The 27,534-nt window shown below is 35.8% G+C and overlaps 1 protein-coding gene and 1 pseudogene across 1 annotated transcript; both read right to left on the bottom strand.

Moving 5' to 3' along the window:
* Positions 1–4,395: 4,395 nt before the first annotated feature.
* On the bottom strand, positions 4,396–5,331 carry LOC139175743 (olfactory receptor 5AP2-like). The gene has a single exon (XM_070766982.1). It carries the CDS (start codon positions 5,317–5,319, stop codon positions 4,396–4,398), a length of 924 nt encoding a protein of 307 aa, XP_070623083.1. The 5' UTR covers positions 5,320–5,331.
* Positions 5,332–10,729: 5,398 nt separating this feature from the next.
* Positions 10,730–22,258, bottom strand: LOC139154032 (vomeronasal type-2 receptor 26-like; annotated as a pseudogene).
* Between the last annotated feature and the right edge of the window lie 5,276 nt (positions 22,259–27,534).

Raw genomic sequence — 27,534 nt, 5'->3', positions numbered from 1 at the left:
ACGTCATTTTCCGCCCCGGAAGCAATTGTTTGACCCTGCGGGTCCTTGTTAGGGTTATAGTTAATTATGCTAATTATGCTAATTTATGCAAATAAATTATGCAAATTTATTTTAATAACAATGACACAGTGTTAAATCCAGCTCTTGTGTCCGTGTCATTACTCCACCTCTCCTGCAATAGCGCTGGTGGTCTTCATCCCCCGGGGCATTTTGCAGGAGGCCCGGGGAACACAGAGCCATGGCGTAGCCGCCATTTTGAATTTCAGCTGAGATCTCGCGAGGCTTCGCGATATCTCGGCCGAAAATCAGACCAGAGTGGTCTGATTGATGACGTGTCCGGGCGGAGCCTGCCAGCCCTATAAAAGGGCTGGCAGGCTCGGAGTTTGGTCTTTTCGCCCAGACTTCGTCAGTAGCAGATACCCGCCTGCCCTCCCTATCTTGCAGTGTGCCATTGAGGGTCGCCCTAGGGGGCCAAATAGGAATTTTTGGCGGTCTGGGCACTTAGCCGGGACCGTTTTTTCACCTATTCCACACTGTGGAGACGGATAACCAATTAGGGAGTATTTGCAGCTGTTTTAGGTTAATTGGCTTACCTTTGGTCATTTGGGTAGGCAGGTTAGGGGCGGAAAACTGGGTGGTGGTTTAGCAACTGCGTGTTCTCCATTGGGCATCTTTGGGGATGATTGACAGGTTCTCTCCAAAGGCTTGTGGTATTGGCAACCTGAGCAGTCTTTGGGTCCCGCCCATTTAATTCCCCTTGTAGGGGTTAGCCGACGGGACCTCCCACATGCAAGTGCATGGCAAGGTCTCAGGTGGGGGAGTGGTCCCTCACCTGGATTATCATGGAGCTACGCCCATAATTTGCCCGGAAGTTTATTCTACATCATTTTCCGCCCCGGAAGCAATTGTTTGACCCTGCGGGTCCTTGTTAGGGTTATGGTTAATTATACTAATTATGCTAATTTATGCAAATAAATTATGCAAATTTATTTTAATAAAAATGACCCAGTTTTAAATCCAGCTCTTGTGTCTGTGTCGTTACTCCACCTCTCCTGCAAATAACCCTGGTGGTTGATGTATAGCATATTTAGTTAAATTTTCATTCCTTTTCTCATATCTTCTTCTTTTAATTAATATATGCTGTCCAATTCTTATTGTTGGTCAGTGTATGATGTTGTTCTGCTTTGGGCCTATCAGATCGGAACAAAGAAGCCCCCATGAACAAAGGATTCAATCAAATACTTTTATATAATTAAAGATGCTTTGTCCAGACAGGAGCAGATTTATCAGTTCATGTTGGCAGAGGCCCCGCTCAAATTGGCCTAAAGTTAAAAAACAGCTGGCAGCCGAGGCAGAGCTAATTAGCACATTCTTCCTCAAGATAATGTCTGTAAATCACCCACATACCCCTACAGGTCTCCAGGTTTCTTTTCTTTCGCATTCATTGGCATCTCTGCATGACTCTTAAAGGAGTCACAGCAGTTTCTCAGCACGGCAGTTCTTGGACTCCAGATCTGAGTCCTCCACCATGGTGAAGATTGAAACTTCATGCTTCCTTACCCAGAAACCCTTACTTATATACAGACTGGGTGTGGTCAACTGTTTCTCAGAGCTGTACTGATTAGACTTTCTTTCATACTCACTTTCATACTCTTTCAGACTCACTTTCTGAACTTTTCCCCATAAAGATATTCCTGTCTGCTTCTTGACCTTCTGACTCAGGCATCTAATGGGGCTCCTGGTCTCCCATGTCCTCCTCCTCCTCTGACTCAGACATTACCATCATTGGGGTTTCTACAGTCTCTGGAGGTTCCTCTGGTTCCAACTCTTCCTCACTCTCATTCTCTGATTCAGCTGGCAAGAACGCTGGCCTAGAGTTCATCCTTTTCAGAAGCTGTCACTAACTCACTGGTCATAGACCACTTACAGCAGATATAACACAATTTAATCTGAACAGTTGGGTTCAGCATTTATGCGATAATTTGCAACACAATATATAATATCTTTGTTTTTTAGTATTGTTCCTAAAAACAAGTAGAACCACTTTTTAACTGTAGATAAATACTACAAATTTCCTATAGGTTTTCACAGGATGCATTATAGCACTTAAGGAAGAATAAATGCCTTTCTGGAAAACCATTGATGGATGCTTGTGAACAAAACTTTCACCTTTATCATCAGGAATTCCAGTCCATATCTACTGGACAATTTTAATAGAAAATTTCTAACTTCTTCATTTCACTGGAAATCACTGGTAGATAAAAGAAGCTGCATTTTAGTAATCAATATTCTTTAGCAGTCAGTATTGAATAAGACTAATTCAATAATGAGAACTAAACAAAAGGAAATTAATTGTGTAAATGCAGTATAGATTATGGGATATAGGTTCATGAGATCTGAACCAATTTATACCTTCTTGAATCCACCCCCCCTTTTAATTAGCAAAATTAAGCATGTTTCAAGTTTTCATTACATCCATATAATATATTTCTGGCAATATTTCTTTATACCATGCTTATCTTTCTTCACTTTTCTGATTTTGCAATGGCTTAACCATAAAACCCAGTGTTTCATTACTATATGCCTAGCCATGTACCTCAAAGCTACTTACATCTCCTAAATTTATGTGGAACTTACATAATTGATTTAATGTATACAGTTCTTCTATAATTTCTTCCAGCTTCTTTCATAAAGTAATCTAGAGTAGTACCTCAACTTACGAATTTAATTGGTGCGGGAAGAGCGGCACTTGGCGAGGAGCCTTGGCGAGCGGAGAGGCGGTCGCCTCCTCTGCCGCCCCACTCTGGCGGTCCTTGGCTTCTGCTGGGGGTGGGGGGGTCCGGACACCCCCTTCTCCGGCTCTCCCGGCAGATCGAAGAGGCACCTCTCGCCTTCTGCTGCTGGCCGCCCACCCTCTTTCGCCCAGCGCTGGAAAGCGGCACGAGCGGCACTTGGCAAGGAGCCTTGGCGAGCGGAGAGGCGGTCGCCTCCCCTGCCGCCCCACTCTGGGGGTCCTTGGCTTCTGCTGGGGGTGGGGGGGGCCGGACGCCCCCTTCTCCGGCTCTCCCGGCAGATCGAAGAGGCACCTCTCGCCTTCCGCCGCTGCTCGCCCGCCCCCTTTCACCCAGCGCCACTTCGGAAGGCCGGAACCCTCCCTCCCTCGCTCCGCAGACCCAGAGATAAAGGAGGCGCGGAGCGGGGAGAGCCGCCTGGCAGAGCGCTTGCAGGCGGGGGGAGGGGGGAAACGACAAAAAGCAGGCCAGCGCCCGGCTCCTGCCTTGGCTCGTATCCCGAATGTGAGCTCGGGAGTCAAGCAAAAATGTCTCTCCCCTCCCAGCTCTTATCTCGAAATACTCGTAAGTAGAGCAGCTCGTATGTCGAGGTTCTACTGTACTATATATATTCAGGCCAGCAATCTTCTAAGCTGGTTTTGGTTTATAAGCATAGCATCATAATATCCTCTGTTTTCTCCTCCCTCCCTCCTCCTCCTGGTGTTTCATGTTCTTTTCAAGATATTGCTCATTTGTCAGTGAGGGCCTTTGTTCTTACTTTGATTGAATTTTTATTGTGCCCACTGCTGAGCTATGGTTATTTTGAAAAATCATAGCTCTATAGATATAAGACATTTGATATGGGAGAAAAACTGGGAAGAATTAATGGAGTGAGCAATGTAAGACATAAATATCTGAGTATGCATACATTTTTGGAAGCAAGTAGTCTTAAAAGATGCTGAGATTTTCAGTAATTGCTTTAAATTAAATAAAAGAGCATACATTCTTAGCAATTTTAGAATCGGGAGTGCAAGAGTCATGCTATTCATATAATGCAGTCTTTCACATACATGCATATAGGGCAATAATCTTCAGGAAAAAACTATTTGCCTGCAAAGAAACATCTTTGCAGGCAAATAGAACCATAGCTATGTTCATCTAGGACTCTGGATTAACAGAAGTGTTTTTATTATTCATAAATAATTAACCATAGTAAGGTATTCAGACAGGCGGGGATGTGGTGGTAAAATTTCACTAGAATTCAATTGGCCTTATAAGATTTATTATTTTCATGGTGAGTCTAAAACCATCTGGCCAGAGTAGCCAGTCCAGCACATAAGAACAATAAGGTTCTTCAACACATTATCGCTTGATTTTGATCCTTCATAATTCAGAAGTCAAACGGTCATTAAGAAGAAGATTGAATATTTTGGTACATTGTCTAACATCAAGCATTAAGTTCTGCAAAACTGTGATAGATTTGTTCACCAAAATCAAAACAGTCAAATTCATTATGCTTACAACATTGTCCAATTTAGCCTTATACAAGGAATCTGCTGCCTTTAAATTAATTTTTAAATTTTTTTTGGAAAACATTGGCTATTTAATGCCCAAACCTTTCCCCCTAAATTGCATGAACTATTTTACGAAGTGCCCGTTGTACATCCTTGTTTCTTAAACTGTAGATGATTGGATTAAGCGTAGGTATTAGAATCCCATAGAGCACTGGTAAGGCATGATCTTGCTGTTGAGAATAAGTAGAATTAGGGCGAATGTAAGTAAAGATGATGGTGCCAAAGTAGATGTTCACTACAGCCAGGTGAGAGCCACAGGTGGAAAATACCTTGCAACGTCCTTCCTTAGTTCGAATCCTGAGTATTGCTAAAGTTATATATGCATAGGACAACAGAGTCACTAGGAAGGAGCTCATAGCTATACCTCCTCCAAATACAAATGTAGCAATTTGATTGATTTGAGTATCAGTGCAAGACAGTTGGAAAAGAGGTGGGATGTCACAGAAAAAATGTTCTATGACATTGTTCTGGCAGAAGGACAAAGAGCTCATAAGGCCAGTGTGGATACCTGAGTTAGACAAGCCAAGAATCCAAGCAGCTACTGCAAGCCAAATGCATACTTTGGGCCGCATGAGCACACCATAATGCAAAGGGTGACAAATAGCTGCATATCGGTCATATGCCATGATGCCCAACAAAAGACATTCAATGCCACCAAAGGAGATGAAGAAGTACATCTGAGACAAGCAGCCTGAGAAAGAGATTTGTTTATCATTAGAGAGATAATTTATTAACATCTTGGGAACAGTGGAAGATGTGTAGCCAATATCTACTACAGAGAGATTGCATAGAAAGAAATACATGGGATTATGGAGTTTGACATCTAAACTGATAATAAGAAGGATAAGTATATTTCCAACCACAGCCATCAAATAAATAATAAGAAAGACACCAAAGAGAATGAGTTGGGCCTGAGGGTCGTTGGAGAGTCCCAGGAGTATAAATTCAGTGACAGAAGTTGAATTCTGTGTCATGTTATATTGAAGATTTATCTGTGAAGGAATATTACAGAACATTTTTTTCAGTTATTTTTCTACCAAGGAATAAGGCCTGAAATAGAGGTCTTTTATATGCAAATAAAAACCCAAAGCCTTTGAAGTCTATCAGTTCTGCTTAGGTTAATAGTAAGGGCTTTGAAGCACAGGATATATTGTATCCTGTGCTTCAAAGCCCTTACTATTAACCTAAGCAGAATTGTAAAATAAATACACATATTAAAATAGCATTACAAAAAGTGCCGAAAAAGTCAGAAGAATTCATTAAAGGAAATTAAAATTATGAGATTTTTAAAAAAAAGAAATCTGTCTGATTCTAGTTAACCCTGACATTTATACTCTCTGCTTATTTTATTTATTTATTTCATTACTTTGGAGACATTTTTTTCTCATTCAATCTAACTGTTTCATAGATTGTTTTTGGTTCTTACATTTTTCATCTCTGTAATTTTTCTGCTCCTCTCTTACTTTTGTTTCAAATCCTTTTATTTCACAAATTTATTTTGCAAATGTTCATTCTTTCTATATAACCAAGCCACTTACTACATTTCTTTTGTACTGTTCATTCTTCTTTTTGGCATTCAGTAGTTCAAATCAATGAATATTAGATTCATTAGATTATTAGATTCATGATTATTAGAAAATAAATGATAAATCAAGTAATAATATGCAAGATGGTTTATATTGAGTGATTGGTTAGAACTCATAATTTTTAAATTTTATTGCAAAAGTAAAAAGTAAAAAAAGAGATTGACATACTTGTATAAAGTTTCAGATGTAACATTTTCAATTATTTTAATTTTGATTACTTCTTTTTTGTCCATATGAATAAATTTTTCAATTCAGGTCCAGTCACAAACCTATGAAGGAATTGGTATCACATTAAGACATGCTACCAAAGTTAAATGAATAAAATTTTAAATCTAATTTATTTAGAACGTGTAAAACAAACAAAATGAGTTCTAAATATTATTGACAAATACACTTAATTCAATAGCCCTTCCAAATGAGCCTTTATTTGACATAAAATATAGGCTCATTTGGAAGAGCTGTTGATAGTCTATGACATAGATTCAAATCCTGTGGCTGTTGAAAGAAAAAAGTACTGGAAAGTTACAGTTTATGTCATTCCTATTTGCAGCTAATCCTGCATTAGATTTAAAACTACAAATTGTTTGCCATTGTTGGTTTTATTGCTCTGCCTATGTGTCAACCTGCTTCCTCTTTTTAATTCTCTATTCTCAAACAATTTGTATGTAGTTTATGCCTAGACTCCAGTGGCTTTGATTTTACTTTTAAGAGAAATGAAGGAAATCCTAACTCATTCTATATACTAGTGTTTAAAAATTTGGAAATGTATACAAATAAAATATATGTTCCTCTTTGTCTCTCTCACACACATGTTCATTTCTACACACAAATATATGCACACACTATCACACAGATCTTGTACCAAAATTACCTGCTTGAAATTGCACATTTTATTTCATTTGTGGCAGAAATCTTGATTCAGCAGAAAGGTTTAAAATCACCAATGCCAACTAAAGCAGCAGTTCAGCCTTTGCTTCTTTCAGTTATTGCTCCAAACTATAAGATCTTAAGAGGAGACAAATACTCCAGGGAAATATGCCCAGAAGAAATAGGTGCTGCATAAATGCTTCATTTTCATAATTAACCTCACATGATATTTCTGATCATTATAATCTGGAATTTGCTCTAAAAAAATCAGACAATTATTGAGGACAAATTTGACTTGATTTAATGATTTAATGAAATTGTTAGACAAGAGTGTTTATTATGAGAGCCAAAGAACATGCAAGATTTTTTCCCCCTGAGCCTTGCTAATATGACAGAAATGAATAAAATATCAAGAAATCTTTTCATTAGTTAACTTTCTCATGTTATTTATATGAATTTCTTGGCTGTTATGAAACAATGAAGATAGGTATATAAGTGCATATGCAATATGCCTCTACATCAAGGCCTAAGGCAGGATATCAATTTGATGGGTTGGGGGGCAGGGTCTCATGGCCACAGCACCAGGGATATTTCCTTCTCTTCTGGAAATGTCCCCAAGTCCCATTGCCTGGAGGTCCTGGTCCTTTTGGACCAGACCGGATCTCTCCTGCCAGGAGAGTGACGCTTGGGATGCTGCCAGGGGCCTGGCAGAGGCTGGCATGCCCCGCTGGGTGAACTGGCTTGTCTTGCACCAGCTGTGGTGAAGCCGGACAGATAGCCATGCCTGTTCCAACACAGCTGCAAAGACTACATAACACCGGGAGGATAGCCGAATGATTCCATCTGGAAAGAGAAATTAGACTAATTACCTGCAGAGGGGAAGAAGAGATTTTCTGTCTATGGGGGTAAGCAGAGAGTGCCTGAATGGGATTTTAGACTTTTGCTTCTCGCTTGGTTGCTGAATGGAGTTAAAATGCCCTGAGATTGAAGAAGGCAGCTAACACTGCAACATGGCATTTCAGCAAAAGCTTCTAAAGTAGTAAAATTGGCCATCATTTGGATTATTTTTAACTACCTAATTGGTTCTCTTTTGGAATTTGGAATTTTAAACTTTTGTTGTGGAATCCTTATCTTTCCTTCCTTCTATAAACAAAAAACAACGTAAAAACAACGGAAGAAAAAAACCAGAAGTAACAGTAAAAGAGTTATTCAGAGCTACTCAGAGAAGAGCTATTCACAGAAGACTTGGAAAATTGATCACCTAGCGACATCGTATGGCTGGAGGAAATATAGCCGTTTGCTACTGGTTTGAAGACAGTATTCTTGATTTGAATTGATTTGATCTAATTGGACTGATTGATTTGACTGGAATTACATTTGTTACAGGTTTAAAGACAGCACTCTTGAGAAAATTGACCAGCTAATACATGGAAGGAAGTTAATGTTCAACATTCAAGATGAAATTATTTGAACTGAATTAAACTGATTTGAATTTATTTGATCTAAATGGACTGATTGATTTGATTGAAATTACATTGAATAATATAAATTGAAATTAAATACTTCTAAGAATTAAATGCTTTTAAGAAAATTAAAATTAAAATACTTGTAAGAATATTTAAAAGTTACTAAAAGATATTAGCACTTTCTTTTCTCTTTTCTCTGTTCTTACAAAATTATAAATTACAAAAATAATTGAGTATACTTAATGAATTTGATTTATTAACATTTTATATTTTAATTTTATGGGAGCTTACCAATGAAAATACATATACATATACATATACACATATAAGCAAGTGATATAAAGTGTAAAATGGAAGAATTATATAAGAGGAGAAAATTTAATGGCTTATAAATGAAAAAAATGAAAATAGCTTTGATCATTGCACATGATATAGGTGAGATATTTGATAATGATTATGATTATGTCTGGATGACCTTTTTTTCTCTTTTCTTCTTTGCTCTCCTTTCTCTCTTTTTTATTATTCTAATTTATTAAATTATAAATTGCTTATTTCATTTATGGAGATGAACAAAGTGGGAGGAAGGGGGAAAAGAAAAGGGAGGAGAGTTACAATAATAGGAGTAGGATTAATATGGGATAATAATTAGCATTAATTATGTTAGGCATTATAAGGAAAGACAGTTGAAACAACAAAGAGTTAAAATCAATAGATTAGGGAAGATTATCAATGAGTTCAATAGTGGAAGATATTTAGAATTAGGGATAATATATAGATTAGGGAAATATATAGATTAGGGAAGATTATGGCACTGCATTTAGCAATGAAAATAATGAAAATAAGGAAAATTATTACGCTGGGATTGGCAGCAGGATTTACAGATTAGGAAAGATTATCACACTAAGAACGGCAGTGGAAAATATCTAGATTGGTCTTTTTTAATGGAAGATACTTTTCGCATAAAATAATGGAATAATAATTATTTATATTTATTTTGACCTGTTAAAGTAGAAATGACATACTGATATAATGAAAGAAGTTAAATAAATGAATTGAGTAGGAAATGTATTTTAAAATTTCTAACAACAACCCTTCCACCTATCTATAGATTAAGATACGATATGAATAGTGTTTTTCCTTTTCTTTTTCTTTTCCACTCTTCTTTTTTCTTTCCTTTTTCCTTTTATTCTTTTTTAATTTTTTTTCTTTCCTTCCTGGGCTTTTAAAGAGATGTAAATTTGGATATTTTCTATTGTTAAGGGCAGTTACAATAAAATGAGGGGTTTTTTTCTCAGATGAAAGTAGGAATGTGTTTTCTAAGAATGCTAGAAAGGGACTGAAGCATGATGGCATAATTAGGAAAAATAGCAAATAGCCAAGAGAAATTTAGATAGCTATAGCACTTTAAATATAAATGAAGGCGAAGGACATTATCTAAAATCCGGATGATAGCACTTGAAAAGAAGGTAGCACAGCATGAATGATATATACCAGAAATGATTGGATAAATAATTAAAAAAATGATTAATTTGACTAAGAATTTGGCATTTGATATTGTATTGTATTGTATTTTAATTTGAGGCAACAGGATGTGGCAAGTTTGACACCTAAAGCGAAGGGAAAATGACATATGCATCATAATGTAATCAAATCAGTATTGTCATTTATGTAAAGTACTTGTGCCAGGCAACCTGAGAAAATATTTATTGTGGCATTTGTATACCAGTAATCCTTACATTATAGCAACAATTGAGACTTGAATTTCTATTGCTAAACAATGCAGTTTAAATAGGCTAAATGCTTAGTCACATGAACCTTGCATACAGACTAAATTTTCCCTTGCATACTGGGGAGGGAGGGTGAAAATGCCCACCCAGAGACCCTCAAGATAATTTTATGAGCTATGGTTAGATCATGCTGAAGGCGATGTAGTTCTAAGCTTTCGAAGCCCAGGATTTCAAGTATGGTTGCGTAAGGTATTCTGTTGTGCATAGAGGAGTGGAGGGCTCTTCTAGTAAAGTATCTCTGGATACTTTCTAATGTATTTATGTCCAATATATGATGTGGGTTCCAGACAGATGAGTTGTATTCAAAGATTGGTCTGGCAAATGTTTTGCATGCTCTGGTTAGCAGTGTGATATTACCGGAGAAGATTAGTTAACAACTCTTGAAGCCTTTTTGGCAATGTTGTTGCAGTGCACTTTGGCACTTAAGTCATTTGATATGAGATATCAAAATTTGAAAATTTCAAAATTTCCTATGTATCACTCCCCCCAATATTTAAATGCATTCTTAAACTTATGACTGCTGAAAAAAATACAAAATTTGCAAAATGTGTCTATTTTTTCATAGATTAACTATTACTTCTGTTGATTGCAATCGAATACTATTTATTTATTTATTTATTTATTTATTCCAATACATAATAATACACAATGAAGTGTATATACTCAAAGTGAGATATATCAAAGAGAGAGTAAAGGAGAAAATATAGGAATAAAGAATGAATAATCACAAACAGATTTCTATTTACTTCTCCTTATTATTAGCTCCTTACTATTTAGCTCAGGCTTTAGAGCAATTATATAACACTTGGGGAAAAAGATACAGCCCAGCAAGCCAGCACTGGAGGTCAAGATGGAGAAGATCTCCACAACCACCATGTATTTCCCCTTGGTGCTTAGGTAAGTTGGGATAAAGGTGATCCATACACTGCAAAAAACTAACATGCTAAATGTTATGAACTTGGTTTCATTAAAAGTATCAGGCAGCGTTCTGGCAAAGAATGCTACAATAAAACTGATTAGCGCCAAAAACCCCAGATAGCCCAGAACACAGTAAAACATAAAATCTGATCCTTCATTACATTCTACCACAATTTCCTTAGTCAAAGAATGCATGTCAAGATCTAAGAAGGGAGGAGCAGTACACAACCACACAGTACAAAGGAGTAATTGAAAAACAGAGCAGAATGGAACCATAAAATTAGCCAGTCTTTTCCCCACCCAACTCCTTATTCTGCTTCCTGGCTTTGTGGCCATAAATACTAGAATCACAGTAATGGTTTTTGCCAGCACAGAAGAAATAGCTATAGAGAAGACAATGCTAAATGTGGTTTGCCGGAAGAGGCAAATTATAGTGTGAGGTTGGCCAATGAATAGGAAGGAACAGAGGAAGCAGAGCAGGAGGGAGATGAGAAGGATATAAGTGAGGTCTCGGTTATTAGCTTTAACAATTGGAGTATGCTGGTACTTAATGAAAATCCCCAGCACCAAAGCTGTGATTGCAGAAAGTAAAACAGCCATAAAAGCCAAACCAAAGCTCAATGGTTCATCATAAAGGAGAAAATTTAAACTTTTAGGAAGACATCCATCTTGATTATTGTTTGTATACTGATCATCTGGACATTGGAAACAGTTGTCCATGTCTGAAAAAAAAAAAGCAATAACATCTCAGTGTCTTGAATGTGCTTTTATCAAGGTGTGTGTTTTTTTCTTCTTTTCTTTTTTTAAAATTCCGAACAAGGATGAAGAAAGGTATGGTGAAGATCCAATTTTCCAAATATCTAGTGGGAATCTTGTCCATTTATTTAATTAATAACAATAATTAAAATAATTAAAATTTGTAGGATTGGACAACTTTAAAAATTCTTTATTTCATATAGTTTGTTAATATTCAGTTAATATATTTTCTCTTTTAAATTTATATCTGATTTTATTCAGATATTTTTCTTTTGCATATTTCCTCCCATTCACATTATAAAATTAGTGATCTTTCTTTTCTTTTTTTTAATATTAACAAAGCTTTTATATTTTTTTCAATAATTTTTTTTTAATGAAAAATAGATTTCCAGTTATTGCAAATATGACAAAGAAATGGCCAATCCCAATGCACTGCTTTTTATGTGGCACCATTTTCTGCCTCTGTTTCTACCTCCATGTGATTGTGTGAAGGTTAAAACTATTGTGGGACAAGGAATTCCCATTTCTTGAACCTTTTTAGAAAGTTAAATTCAAAATTTTGGAGTTTCAGCTTAATTATGCAGTTCAAATTACATGAGGAACAATGAAAACATGTGTGTGTGTGTGTGTGTTTGTTTGTTTGTCTGTGTGAATGTATGTTTGTGCAGCTTTGAGTCAGTTTTTACGCCTGGAATTTATAGGGGTCCTGTAGGTTTTTGGACACAATTTTGAATGTGGTTTGCCATTGCTTCTTTCCTATGTCTGAAAGAATATGATTGGCTCAAAGTAACCCAGCTGATTTTGTGCCTATAGCAGAACTAGAATTCACACACTCTCATTTCTTGGCTGATGCCATAACAATTATATCAAACTGGTTCTTATCAGTTGACTAGACAAAGTTCATGTTGGAGTCTAATTTTAAGGTACTATCCATGCTTTTAGCATGCTTCTGCTAAAAATATAATGCAAATGGGTTAGAAACTATTTTAAGGATAAGTGGATGAATTATCCTTCTCCTGCAAAATCCTTTTTTAAAAAACATCAAATTTGCAGTAACCAAATGGGATTTCCTTGTAGAACTTTTAATTCTCAAAGTGTAAGATTATTAAGCAAGGTGCATTTTATCTAAAATAATATAAACAGATACATTTCTCTCTGTTTCTTTTCTTCAATACATATTCTATTATTTTTCCTGTACATTTTCATATGCATGAAAAAACTGTACTATACTGCAGCATTTGGAAAAATCCAAGACAACAATGCTATGTTTTGATTTACATTTTAGTTTTAAAAATCCACAGTTGGTTGATTCATAGTAATTATGCTACACTATTTTACCAGAACAATTTATTGGGAAAAAATATTTTTGCTTAATCCAGAAGATAATTTCTAATCATATTAGGTTATGCTGAGCTAAACAACAATCCGAGGATGCTGCTACAAGCTATATTTTCTTTGTAGTGTAATTCCTGGTTTTATTTTTCAAAAATTAAAACAACTTAAAGTATTAAAGGGATGTAGGGAAGATCAATGAACAGATATGTTCTCATAGGCAATCTCATCCCTGATATGAAAGAGGTTTGAAATCACATGAAACCTTTCAAATCGTATTTCATTATGCCTTAGAATTTTATGCAAAGTACACCCTTGCTTAATTAAAAGAATAAATAAAATTTATTCATTGTAACATGACAATGTGTTGTATTACCTACCATTCTGGTTAGAAATCTTCCCTGTGGGACACGTAATACAATCATAGCAACAGAATGGTTTCCCATCTTTTTTTCTTCTAAAAGAGCCTGGATGGCAATGGTCATTACATACTGAAAATGGTGGTGTCTGTTAATAAACAAAAGGGAAAGAAAACTTAGCAAAATATTTTCAAAGGATTTTTCTCATTCAAAATGGCTTTTCAAATTAAAAAGGGTTTTTTCTCATTGAAAAGTGTTTTCTTATCAAAGAGACAAAAATCCTTATGTGAAACATATTCAATTATTCAGGACATGATTCTAGGACCTTGATAGCTTGAAAAAGTTGTTTATTTGCTAATGTTCTATTCTGATTCTTAAAATAGTTTGTAAAGTCCATAAACAAAATACAGATCCATACATTATTTTTACAGATTTCTGTAAGAGATTTTCCATATATATTGTAAATTATTCCATATGTTTCTTCTTCCTTGTATTATTTCTACAGTATGATGGGCTCTATTATCTATCTATCTATCTATCTATCTATCTATCTATCTATCTATCTATCTATCTATCTATCTATCTACAGTATCTATCTAGATTTATATAAATGTATATGATACATCATTTTATATTTTCCATGAAGCAAACATTAAATTATCATAGATATGTAGATCTACTATCTATAATGTCTTCTGCTGACTATAATGTGGAATGTGAAAATGTGGGAAGTCCACATTTCCAAATGTTCTTTACCTTCCCATCTCAATATATAATAAAATATTACCTTATTGAAGTTGTTATGCCAGAGGATCTTCTCATCACTAATATATAATTGTTTAGTAGATAAGACATGTGGGTTCAACTTTCCTACTTTTACTCTGGAGAATGATTTGTTTGAAAAAGTAATCCAGTTGATAATATCAAATCCACCTTCCAATTCACCTTGCTCATCGAAAGATACTAGGTCTCCAGCACTGTTGTTAAATGAAATTCTTCTCAAGAAGTAGTGAAGCTACAACCCAAGTTAACAGAAGGAGTTTTAAATGAAAAGATGAAATGTCTTTATTATTGCTATTTCATATAAATATTGAATTAATATCCTTTAAAATCCTCAGGGCGGATTAAAAGCAAATAGCAAATAAATATAGATATAGATATATAGACAAGCATAATAGACACAGAAGTGAAGAGGCTGAAAGAAACAGCAATATAACAATAATGTAATAATTTTGGAGGAAAAGCAATGTAAAGTCCAGAAAGTGATGTTCATGGTTCTGTCCATCAATAGAGAAAATATGAAGGAACTAACTAATATTGAAAATTTCATGTTCCTGGTTTAATAAATATAATGGGCTGATATTAAGCATTACATCTCAAAAAATTGATATGAAAAAATTGCTAAAACTTGTTAAGAAGGAAAGAAATAGTCTCTTAGTTTTCAGAAAGATATAATGCTAAAGAATCTGGGTAGTATATTAGTTAATGTGTTGAACTGACACCAAGGGGGCCCACGTCCTGGTCTGATCTTATCCATGGAACCTCATTCAGTGACTTTCAACCAGTGATGGGCTCCTAAGGGTAAGGACAGGTAAAAAAAGTCTGGTCAGGTACGCAGAGCCGGTAGAAAAAATTTCTTTTTTTTTCTTTTTTCCCCTTCTGGCTCTGGTTGTTGTTGTTGTTGTTGTTGTTGTTGTTGTTATTATTATTATTATTATTAATTGGATTTTTATGCCGCCCCTCTCCGTGGACTCGGGGTGGCTCACAACAAACATAGAATACATAATAAAACAATTTAATCCAATTAATAACAGTTAAAAGACTTAAAAACATCCTAAAAACTTAAAAACATTCAATTATCATTCACTCAATTATCATTCACTCAATCAATATATCATTTTTTCCCATTGCAGTAAATGAGGTTGAATGTGTGTAACTTGTGCATGCGTATGTGTGTACATATACATATAGTTTATATAGTAGATAATGTATATTTTGTGTGCCTATGTGTAATATGTACGTACACATAGGGCATATGTATATAGAATTAAATAGTATATTTGGGATGTTCAGTAATAGTAAATAGATAGGGAAATTGTATCTCTTTGATGCGAAGAGAGGCCAAGCACCCAAACTCTTGATGTGAGTAATGTTAAGTTGGCCACCATTAAGCCAGTCACATGATCTTTAAGGCACCCCCAGTCACATGATCATCAAGCAGCTCCCACCAGGTCACATGGCCATCAAGCCACACCCACAAAATAAGCCATGCCCACAGTGTGGCAGTAAATTTTTTTGCAGCCCTTCACTGATTTCAACAAGTCTACTTTGCTGCTGAGGGGCAAAAATGAGAGGAGGGATTTACAGTCTTTGAACTACTATATTAAAAGCAGGATATAAACCTAAGAAATACATATTAACAAAACTTCTAGCCATACTTGGTGCCAGTTGTCCCAATCTTAAGTGTAAAATATTACTGTCAACCTAATCAGAAGCATAATAGAGCTGAACATGACCTTGGAGTGCTTCTAGTCCAACTCCGTGATCAAGCAGGAGACTCTATATCATTTCAGATAGTTGTTGTCCAGTCTTTTCTTAAAAACCTCCAGTAATGAAGCATCTACAATATTTGAAAGCAAACTGTTCCACTAGTTAATTGTCTTCACTGTTAGGAAGTTTATCCTTAATTCAAGGTTGCTTCTCTCCTTCATTAGTTTCCACCCACTATTTCTTGTCTTGCCTCCTGGTGCGTTTGAAAATAAATTGCTCCCCTCTTCTTTGTGGCAGCCCCTCAAATACTAAAATATTGCTATCATGTCATTTTAGTCCTTCATTTCTCTAGCCTGGCCATACCTAATTCCTGCAACCATTCTTCATATGCTTTTGTTTCCAGGCCCTTAATTATCTTAGTTGCTCTTCTCAGTACTTTTTCCAAAGTCTCAACATCTTTTTTGTAATATGGTGACCAAAACTGGATGCAATATTCCAGGTATGATCTTACTAAGGATTTATAAAGTGGTACTAATACTTCATGGGATTTTGATTCTATGCCTCTTTATACAATCAAGGATTGCATTAACTGTTTTTGTTGCTGCCAGACACTACTAGCTCATAATTTCTTATAAGGAAATTATCTGAGAAGATATAGACAAAATTATTTGTGATTGTGATAAATAGTAATATAAACTTTACATAGTACTACTTTTCAATTGCTTATTTATAGCATTTTTTTCCCAATATGAAGTAATACCTGCCAAGGTTGTGGGTTCCCAGGTGCTCTCATTATTCTGTGTTGAGAATCCAATAACAGCATGGCATCCAAAGCATGTGCCATAACACAGACAGCATTATATACACTGTAGCTTTGTGCAGTCATCTTCATTTCAAAAAAGGGTCCAGGAAGGTTCTGCAATTTTTCTCTCCCAGTGCAAAATTCTGTATGATGTTCACCATTGTAATAATTTGAAAATAAACAATTGAAAGCCTGTTCCCAAAAATCATTAATAAAATTGTCTTTCTTTAGTAAGTTAGGCTTTATGGTTGTAAGAAAATATTGGAATCCCAATACTTCTCTGGAATGAACTGCAAAAGACAAAGTCCCTTGGAACACCGTTGTATCCCAATCCTTATGAAACTGTAAAGCTGGGAAGTCCCATTGGGCTGTCATAACCCATATTCTGTCTAGCTTGTCTGTTAGGTCATTATTTTGAGTGAGCAAAAATTTCAAACTCAGTGCAGAATGAGTTTCTGCATATACCAGAACCGCCTTGACTTCATTGATCCTAAAAAAATTGAGTGTTTTTTCAGTTTTCATATATGAGTCATGGATTTCCAAGAAATTTGTTATGGAGGGCATTCTGTCAGTGAAAGCAGAACAAATACCATTTTGGGAAAGCATTGGCACTAAGGTCCGAACAAAACTTTCTCCTTTGTCATCCTCCAGCGTGATGATCCCAACCCATATCCATTGGAAATGCTTAAGTAGTTCGACAATACCCTTATATTGATGCTTTTCATTGGGAACTATCCGGTAAATGAAAGGGAACTGTATTTTAGTATTCAATAATGGATCAAACAAGTAATATGAGACCTAAGCAAAAACAAATTTCTTGGCATAAGTAAAATAAAAACATGTGCTTACTGACATGTCATAATTAATTTTCTTCTCAATTAGTGCCCTCCATAATGGAGGATTTCCCATTTTTAAAATATAACATATTCATGATTATAGAAAAATAGCAATTAAATAGCAGATGTATCATGTTTGTCAGGCATGTATACAATTACAACTGCCAATATGGTGAATTGTCAATATAATTGGATAAAATTAGATTGAGGAAAATTTAAGTAATGAAATATTAGAACTTCATGTTGCAAAGCAATAATAAGAACTACTATTTCAAAAATGTTTTATTTCTTAAAACCTAAAATTTCTTGATTTTTTTTTTCTAAATTCATCCTTTAATCCAGACTATATTTTGGAATAGGAATAGGAACACAATAGAAACAAAATTTGGCACTTCTTGGAATTAAAGACAGAAGCAATTTTTCACCATTGAAATATAATTTCAACTTCTAAATCAGTTTCACTTTTTCCTAAGCCTGTTTCCCAAATCAGCAGTTAGCAGTAAACCATGAAGATGATAACAATATTATTGTTATGTGTGTTGAGCCTGGTCTTTAGACATTATGTGCATTTTGTTGTATGGGTATACTATGTATACACATTCAATGACAATAATAAAGTATTATTATTATTATAATGACTACTGGTAACTTCAGAATTATCCTCATGCAAGTGGTATAGCTTAGACTAGATTTCAGAGCTTATATCTAAAGTTCCGATATGAAGAGTTCCTACATAATTATCCAGATAATTATGTGATTAGGACATCTGTATATAACTCCAATGTTAATACATGGACTAATAAGAAATATTGAAGTCTAAGAATAATGTTATACAGTACAATTTCCCCCCCCTTTTAAAGTGTATATGTTTGTATGTAAATAAAATTAAAAAGTTTGTTTATCTGTCTGTCTGTCTGTCTGTCTGTCTGTCTGTCTGTCTGTCTGTCTGTCTGTCTGTCTATCTATCTATCTATCTATCTATCTATCTATCTATCTATCTATCTATTGGATTTATATGCTGCCCCTCTCCGAGGACTTGGGGTGGCTATGTCATTTCTACAGCAAAGTGATGCTAATTTTAAAATAACAATCGTGGGTGTTTAAATGAGGGATATGTAAGACATTAAAATTACTAGGCTGCATCATTGTATGAAGCCTTCCTATCTTATTTTCTCTCTTGGTCCTTAATATGAACATCTTACAAAAATTATGAAAGTCACCTTACATAGATGAATTCTCCTACCTGGGGAATTTTATAAATACTTGAGATCGTAGCCATATGAAGGGAAGTTTCTGAATGAAGTGCCCCAGTGATAGCTATCAAATTCTTCCCTAAATTACACTTGTAATTTGGAACTGTTGTTTTCGGGCTATAGAGGAGATTCATGGTTGTCTGAAAGGTTAATCTATCATTGAAGTAGCTGTCATAGATGTGGAATCCCATTGTTACATTAGCCAAGAGCCTTGGATTCTCATTCACTTCCTTCACAGCATACAAGAAGGCCAAGACCTGCTGATAGTTCTTTATCACTACACTGCAATGAAAGCATTGGTATAATCCAAGAATATTCTAGACATTTGTAATATTACATACTTCTAATAGAGGCATCTGTTTCTCAGAATGGCACTCAGAATATTCCAACAACTACATACTTGATTAAAAAGAAAGTATATAAATTTGGAAATAATCAAGAAATGACTCAGAAAGTATTTTTTCTCCCATTATGAAAGATTCAAACCAGTTGTTTGATTAGATTAATGAAATAAAGAGGTATTTCTTATTGCTTACTTTGCTGTTAAGATGCTTTGTCTATATTAAGTGGACAAGATCTGTCTCTAGGTGAAGATAATATTATGTGCCAAAGGAAATCACATTTCCAGTTGTTCCTTATATTAAAAAAAACCTTATGTCTGAAAGGAGAAATGAATTATGAAGTAGCAAAATATAATATGGTGTATAAATTAGAAAATCAGCAGTCAGCTGGGCACAGACTTACTACTAAAGAATGATAAGACCTTTTCCTGCTTAACTGAATGCATGAATTCCAATGTTAGGAACTAGTCAACAAAATATGGTTAAAATGTTATTGCAGGGTTGCTATTTTCTCAAGAGATTTTGTCCTGAAAACTGAAACTATAGTATCATTAATTATAGAGTCCTGTGATAAAATTGTCCTTTTATATTTCATCCAATTATTCTTATAGTAGATATGATTTAGGCCTAATTGATTTTAGTGAATTTAATTTAACTTTGATTTGGATTGTGGTTATGTGTTCATTTTCAGTACCGTGATTTGATTGCCTTTTTTTTTTGAGATTACCAAATTTATCAAATTTACAAGAGTAACAATAAGAAAGGTATGTACAGGTGAAATTCAAAAAATTGGAATATCAAGCAAATTTCAATAATGTAACTTAAAAGGTGAAACTTAATATGAGAGATATTCATAACATGCAAGGCAAGATAGTTCAAGCCATGATTTGTCATAATTGTGATGATTATGGGGTACAGTTCATGAAAAAAAAACCATCTCAGAAAATTAAAATATTACATACGATCAATAAAAAAGGATTGTACATAGAACAATATCGGAGCTCTGAAAAGTATAAGCATGCATATGTGCTCAGTACTTCATTTGGGCCCCTTTTGCAGCAATTATTGCCTCAATGTGGTATGGTGTGGACACAATTAGCCTGTGGCACTGCTGAGGTGTATGGAAGACCACAATGCTTTAACAGCGGCCTTAAGCTCTTCTGCATTGTTCCATGTCACGTCTCTCATCTTTCTCTTAGCAATGCCCCATATATTCTCTATGGGGTTCAGGTCAGGCGAGTTTGCTGGCCAATCAAAGACAGTAATCCCATGGTTATTAGCAGGTTTTGGCAGTGTGGGCAGATGCCAAGTCCTGCTGGAAAATTTAAGTCACCATCCCCATAAAGCTCATATGTGGATGGAAGCATGGAGTGCTCCAAAATCTCACAGTAGATGGTTGCGTTGACTCTGGACTTGATGAAACACAGTGGAGGAATACCAGCAGATGACATGGCTCCCCAAATCAACACGACTGTGGAAACTTTTGCATCCCATTTGGAAATCAAGGACCCAGAGTATGGAGGAAGAATGGAGAGGCACACACAGCAAGAAGCTTGAGGTCCAGTGTAACATTTCCACAGTTTGTGTGATTTGGGGATCAATTTGATCACAATTATGACAAATCATGGCTTGAACTATCTTGCCTTGCATGTTATGAATATCTCTCATATATTAAGTTTCACCTTTTAAGTTACATTGCTGAAATAAATGAACATTTGCATGATATTCTAATTTTTCAAGTTTTACCTCTAGATATGGCCCAAGATTTATTTATGAAATATTTATTTTTTATTTTTCTTCCTGTCATATTCTTCTAGTCCTATGAAAACCCAATGACAAATATTACATTAAGAAAAGCATTTCAGAGCCAGAATATGGGTCTTCCTGGCTGACATTTGATACTTAGAGGAACCCACTCTGCTGACATGCACAGCTTTGTAATATTTATTTATTTATTATTTATTAATTGGACTTATATGCTGCCCCTCTCTGAGGACTTGGGGCGGCTTACAACATATTATGAACAATATACAATATCTTAGATCCAATTAATTAATTTAAAAGTCTAAAAACCCAAAACCCCAAAAGAAACAGTCATTCCATTCACTCAACATTCTCTCAACACATTCTTTGGCCAGGGGGCAAGAATATAACGGCCCTAAGCCTGGTGGCATAAATGAGTCTTAAGGCTCTTTCGGAAGGCACGGGGGGTGGGGGAGGTACGAATCTCCACAGGGGAGCTGATTCCAGAGGGCCAGGCCCCCCACAGAGAAGGCTCTCCTGCTAGGTCCCACCAGGTGACATTGTCTAGTTGGTGAAATCTGGAGAAGGCCGACTGTGGGACCTAACCTGTCTCTGGGAATCATGTGATAGAATATCCTTTATATTTAGCTTTTAAGAGATATTGATCAATATAATCATCTCATACTTCTTTGAAACAAGAAGTAACACAGTAAAAGGGATGGAAACTGAAGGACTATGAAAAAGAGCATGAAACATCTTTATTTATTTTGAGAAATCCAAGCTCTTAGAGATACAATAATCATTAAGGTGAAACCACAGTAAATAACAATCAATTTGCATCCAAATAAAGAAGCAAAACTGAAGGAAGTGCCTCATATAATACAGAAAGGTGGTTGGTATTTAATGAAGCTGTAAGTCTTGACAGATACTGAAAACAACGTGATCTGGCAGACAAATTAATAGAGTATAGTTCTCACAAAAGAAAGGCAAAATACAGAATTGAGAATTGTATTTTGAAAACCTGTAACTATATATTTAACACGATCTTACTGAAATTCCCTATTTTGCTTAAGTAAGGAGAAATTCTTTATCTTCTTAGGAATTATGATAATGTTTTCCTAGATCTCTCATTAAATAAATTCCTTACATAGGATCTTCAATGAACATTGATCTGGGGTGTTCCTGGAAAGACAGAGTCTTGAAAAAGGAGATGAACTGAGAAGAGATCCCTCCAATCACAAAGTTACCTGGCTGGTAATATTCATGTGGAATTTGGAGGGCATCAATCCTGTTGCAAAAAATGGGGTACATCTTACATTCAGTTTGGGGCAAAAACACCAGCCATAACATCAGCAGCCATAATAACAAAAAAATCATTGCAAATATAAAAATGAATTTGTTTCTTTGAAAATAAAATTCAATATCCCACTCTAACTCATTAATATCTAATGTTAGCTTTCCTATACCAATCCATCTTCAATAATTTTTCATTCCTTCCCTCTATCCATGGAACAAATACAAAAATGAAATGAAATGTTGGTGTCTTTCCTTACCTAGCATCTGTCAAGCCCATTTTTAACATTTATCTGTTCTGTTTCTGGTTACAAAACTGTTCACTGAATAGTCATGCGAATATAAGTAAGAAACAACATTACCATCACTTGAAATAATGATATAGTTCTCAATTAGCTCCCCAAAGTGATTACAAGTAACAAATTATCTGAAGAAAACATGTTTGTGATTTCATCTAATATCTGTTTTTCATTGAGAGGGGAAGGGTATTTGCTTCTATAACAAGAAGAAAAGGTACAGCTTGAAAAAGTGGATTTGGCAGAAGGTAAAGAACATGCTTGTGATAAAATAACAATGAATACATTTTTTTTCCCAATCAGAAACTTAGGAAACTCTCAGAGGAATTCCAAAATAGATTCCATGAAATAGTCATCCACATATCCATGTTACTTGAATAATGAGTATACTGCAAACAGAAGTTTTATTACTTTTATTAAGAGCTCTGTTATTACTATGAACATTGCATGGAAATCCATTTCAGTGTAGTTTTAACCAATGAGTATTTTTCCCTTTAAGGTGAAATTATTTATTTTTATTTATTTTTTATATTTACCAATTTTTTATGCTGCCCATTCCCCCTGCAAGATGAAAGTATATGAAAAGAAAAGAATGGAGTTCTATCAAGTCAAAGATAATTAGCTTGTGACCTTTAAAAGGCATCAATAAGATTTTCCCTACATTCCTTTGTTACCACTATTTAATCTCATTAATATGATCCAGATAATTTAATCAGGGTTGACAGGACAGAAGGGGGCGGTCACTGCCACAGCGCACCCCGCTGTGAAGTACCCCGTGCTCTACTGGGGAATTCCAACATCCATATTGTTTTATTATGATTGTTACCTTAAAAACTATGATTATATTGAGAACTGTAATAATAAAAGAGAAGAATATATTTTAAAAATGATTGGGTTAATAATTCTATGGATATTAATAAGGATTAAATAATACATTTATGATGGAGAAAAGGAGTCGGGAGAAAGAGTGGACATCAAGATGAGAATAAAAGGAAAAAGGATAAGAAAAAGAAAAGGGAAAGGGGGAAAAAAGAAGTTAAAGAAGTGGGAATGGAGAAAATATAAATATAAAAAAGAAAGAGTTGAGAAATTAGAAGGAATTGAATGAGGGGAGATAGAATATTATAGATTTGTTTCTTTTGCTTTGTTTCTCTTATTATTACAGGCATCAAACTAGACTTCATAGTGATAAGAAGATAAATTGTCTGGAGTTTGATATATATTGTCAATTTAATTATTAGGTTACAGTCTACTGTGTTTTTTATATAATACAAAACTACATATTAGAGGGATGAATAGACAATAAATAGAGATTTTTATTTAGTTCTTTTTTTTCTTCCTTGCCTATTTTTTCTTCTCTTTTTTGATTAGGCAAATATTTAGTTAAAATTAGTTTCACACAAAAGAGTTTATCCTTTGTCCTGGTGCTCCTTGACCTCTCAGTGGCTTTCAATACCATCGACCATGGTATCCTTCTGCACCGGCTGGAGGGGTTGGGAGAGGGAGGCACTGTCCTTCAGTGGTTCTCCTCCTACATCTCCGGTCAGTCGCAGTCGGTGTTAATGGGGGATGAGAGGTCGACCTCTAGGCTTCTCCCTTGTGGGGTGCCTCAGGGTCGGTCCTGTCCCCCCTGCTGTTTAATATCTACATGAAACTGCTGGGTGAGATCATCCCAGCACATGGGGTGAGGTATAATCCGTATGCTGATGATACCCAGGTGTACATCTCTACCCCATGTCCAGTCAACGAAGCAGTGGAAGTGATGTGCCGGTGCCTGGAGGATGTTAGGATCTGGATGGGTGTCAACAGACTCAAACCTAACCCTGATAAGACAGAATGGCTGTGGGTTTTGCCTCCCAAGGACAATTCCATCTGTCCCTCCATCACCCTGGGGGGGATTACTGACCCCCTCAGAGAGGGTCCACAACTTGGGCATCCTCTTCGATCCATAGCTTACACTAGAGAACCATCTTTCAGCTGTGGTGAGGGGCGTTTGCCCAGGTTCGCCTGGTGCACCAGTTGCGGCCCTACCTGGATCGGGAATCACTACTCACAGTTACTCGTGCCCTCATCACCTCGAAGTTCGACTACTGTAATGCTCTCTACATGGGGCTATCTTTGAAGAGTGTTCAGAAACTTCAGATCATGCAGAATGAAGCTGCCAGAGAAATCGTGGGCTTCCCCAGGTATGCCCATGTTACACCAACACTCCACAATCTTCAATGGTTGCCGATCACTTTCCGGTTACAATTCAAAGTGTTGGTTATGACCTATAAAGCCCTTCATGGCATCGTACCAGAATATCTCCGGGACCGCCTTCTGCTGCATGAATCCCAGTGACTGGTTAAGTCCCACACAGTTGGCCTTCTCTGGGTCCCATCAACGAAACAATGTTGTCTGGCGGGACCCAGGGGAAGAGCCTTCTCTGTGGCAGCCCTGACCCTCTGGAATCAATCCCCCCAGAGATCAGTATTTCCCCCACCCTCTTTGCCTTTCACAAACTCCTTAAAACCCACCTCTGCCATCAGGCATGGGGAAATTGATTCCCCTGGGCCGTTTCTGCTTTACGAATTGTTTGTATGAGATGTATGATTGGTTTTTTTAATATTAATGGTTTTAAATTGTTTTAAACATTGGATTTGTACTGTTCTGTTGTTGTGAGCTGCTCGGAGTCTCCGGAGAGAGGTGGCATACAAATCTAATAAATAAATAAATGAATGAATGAATGAATGAATGAATGAATGAATGAATGAATGAATGAATAAATAAATAAATAAATAAATAAATAAAATAAACTGCTCTGTCCTACACATTGGTAACAAGAATCAGAACACCAAATACAATCTGAATAAACAAGACCTTACAGACAACCCTCGCTCTATAAAAGAACTTGGAATGCTCATATCAAAGACCAAGTGCCAAAGCCCACTGCAACAACATCGCCAAAAAGCTTCAAGAGTTGTTAACTTAATCCTTCGCAGCTTCTGCTCGGCAATCTTACACTACTACCCAGAGCATACAAAACTTTCGCAAGACCAATCCTTGAATACAGCTCATCAGTCTGGAAACCACACCACATTTCGGACATAAACACTCTAGAAAATGTCCAGAGATACTTTACCAGAAGAGCCCTCCACTCCTCCACTCACAACAGAATATCCTACAAAACTAGATTTACAATCCTAGGTTTAGAAAGCTTATGTCACCTTGATATTATATCACCTTGAAACATGATTTAAGCATAGCCCATAAAATCATATGTTACAATATCCTTCCTGTCAACAACTACTTCAGCCGCCACCACAAGAACATATGAGCACATAACAAATACAAACTTAATGTAAAGCACTTGAAACTCGACTGCAGGAAATACAATTTTAGTAACCGAGTAGATGATACACGGAACTCACTACCAGACTCTGTAGTATCATCTCCTAACCACCAAACTTTACCCTTAGACTATCCACTGTTGACTTCTCCTGATTCCTAAGATGTCAGTAACGGGCATGCATAAGTGCACCAGCATGCCTTCCATTCCCTGTTCTAATGTTTCTTTTATTTTTTTACTAGTACCATGCATATGAATATTATTATATCTAATGTTTCTTCTTATTTTCTTATTTTCTTCTTACTAGTATCATACATATGAATATTATTATATCTTTACATACCTCCAATACGTATTTGACAAAACAAACAAACAAACAAATAAATATCTTTCTGCTGGAGATCTTTCTTCAATAGAGGGGCTTTTAGTATGGATGTACAGCCAGGAGGATTAAAAGAATTGGGAACTTGGATTTTGAACAAATTACAATATTTTTCAGACTATAAGATACACCTAGATTTTAGAGGTGGAAAACAAGGAAAAAAGTATTCTGAACCAACTGGTGTCATAATATATTATTTAATAAAATACCAGTGTAGTAGACTACCTTTTACAACAATGTATATTTTTTACAACTATATACCATTTTTACAAACTTCAAACTTGACAGCTTTAAGACTTGTGGACTTCAACTCCAAGAATTCCTCCTCCAGTCATGCTAGTTCAGTAATGAGAGTTGAAGTCCACAAGTCTTAAACTTGCCAAATTTGAAGACCCTAGCACTCCTAAATCCTAACTCAGGGGTTTTCAAACTTGACAGCTTGAAGACTAGTGGACTTCAACTTTCAGAATTCCTCCTCCAGTCATGCTAGCTGTGGTAATTAGAAAGCAAAAACACCTTCATTTTTGTGAAAAACGGGGTTTTTCACCTGTTATTTTTGCAATGGGACAGTTGTTGCTCATGCTTTTCCAATTGGAGGTGTTTTTTCTACTTAAAGCCAAAACCCCAAGTACAAGTTGAAGTAAGTATGAAAGTTCCAAAGAATGAAAGCACAGGCCCAGAGAGAAAATCTGTTGCTACTCCAAAAACAAAGGCTCCTAAAGTCCATGAAGTTCAAAGGGTTAATCAAAACAAATCTGAGGTTAAATGTTAAACCTGTACTAACAAACAAACTTTTTCATTCCAGATGTGTTCACCATTGGCACCGTCGTTTGGGCCATGCCTCCTATGGAGTTTTATCCAAGATGCCAGATTTTGTTAATGGGTTTGATATTAATAGTAATTGCAAAATTTATTTAGATTGTTCTGTCTGTAACAAATCAAAATCCAAAGCATCACCTGTTGCTAAACCTGCCACATGCTTGTCTACACGCACTTTTGATTTGGTTCATATCGACATTGTCGGTCCATTTCGACCTACTAAAGGTAATTGTAAGTATTTTTAACTATTGTTGATAATTATTCTAGATATGGTTTTGTGTACACAATGACCAGGATGAAGGTTGGACTACAGTTGTAAGACGTTGCAAGAGAACCACACAAGGAATTCCTCCAAAGAGATACCAACAGCAAGTATCACAAAAATCTTTTCCTTTTCTTTGCAACAATGTTACAATTCCTCCTGAAAACTTTTCTCAAATAAGACATTTACCTGAGTCTGAGCAAGAAAAATGGTATGAGGCAATAGAAATTGAACTGGACAGTTTAAAGAAACGTAAAGTGTTCACACATGTTG

This window comes from Erythrolamprus reginae, chromosome Z, assembly GCF_031021105.1.
Source record: "Erythrolamprus reginae isolate rEryReg1 chromosome Z, rEryReg1.hap1, whole genome shotgun sequence".
Taxonomy (NCBI): Eukaryota; Metazoa; Chordata; class Lepidosauria; order Squamata; family Dipsadidae; genus Erythrolamprus; species Erythrolamprus reginae.
Note: the sequence above shows the minus strand (reverse complement) of the source record. Positions and strands in the feature narration are given on the sequence as shown.

Coding starts and splice junctions, on each gene's coding strand:
- LOC139175743 (XM_070766982.1), bottom strand. CDS start 5,319: ATGACACAGAATTCAACTTCTGTCACTGAATTTATACTCCTGGGACTC.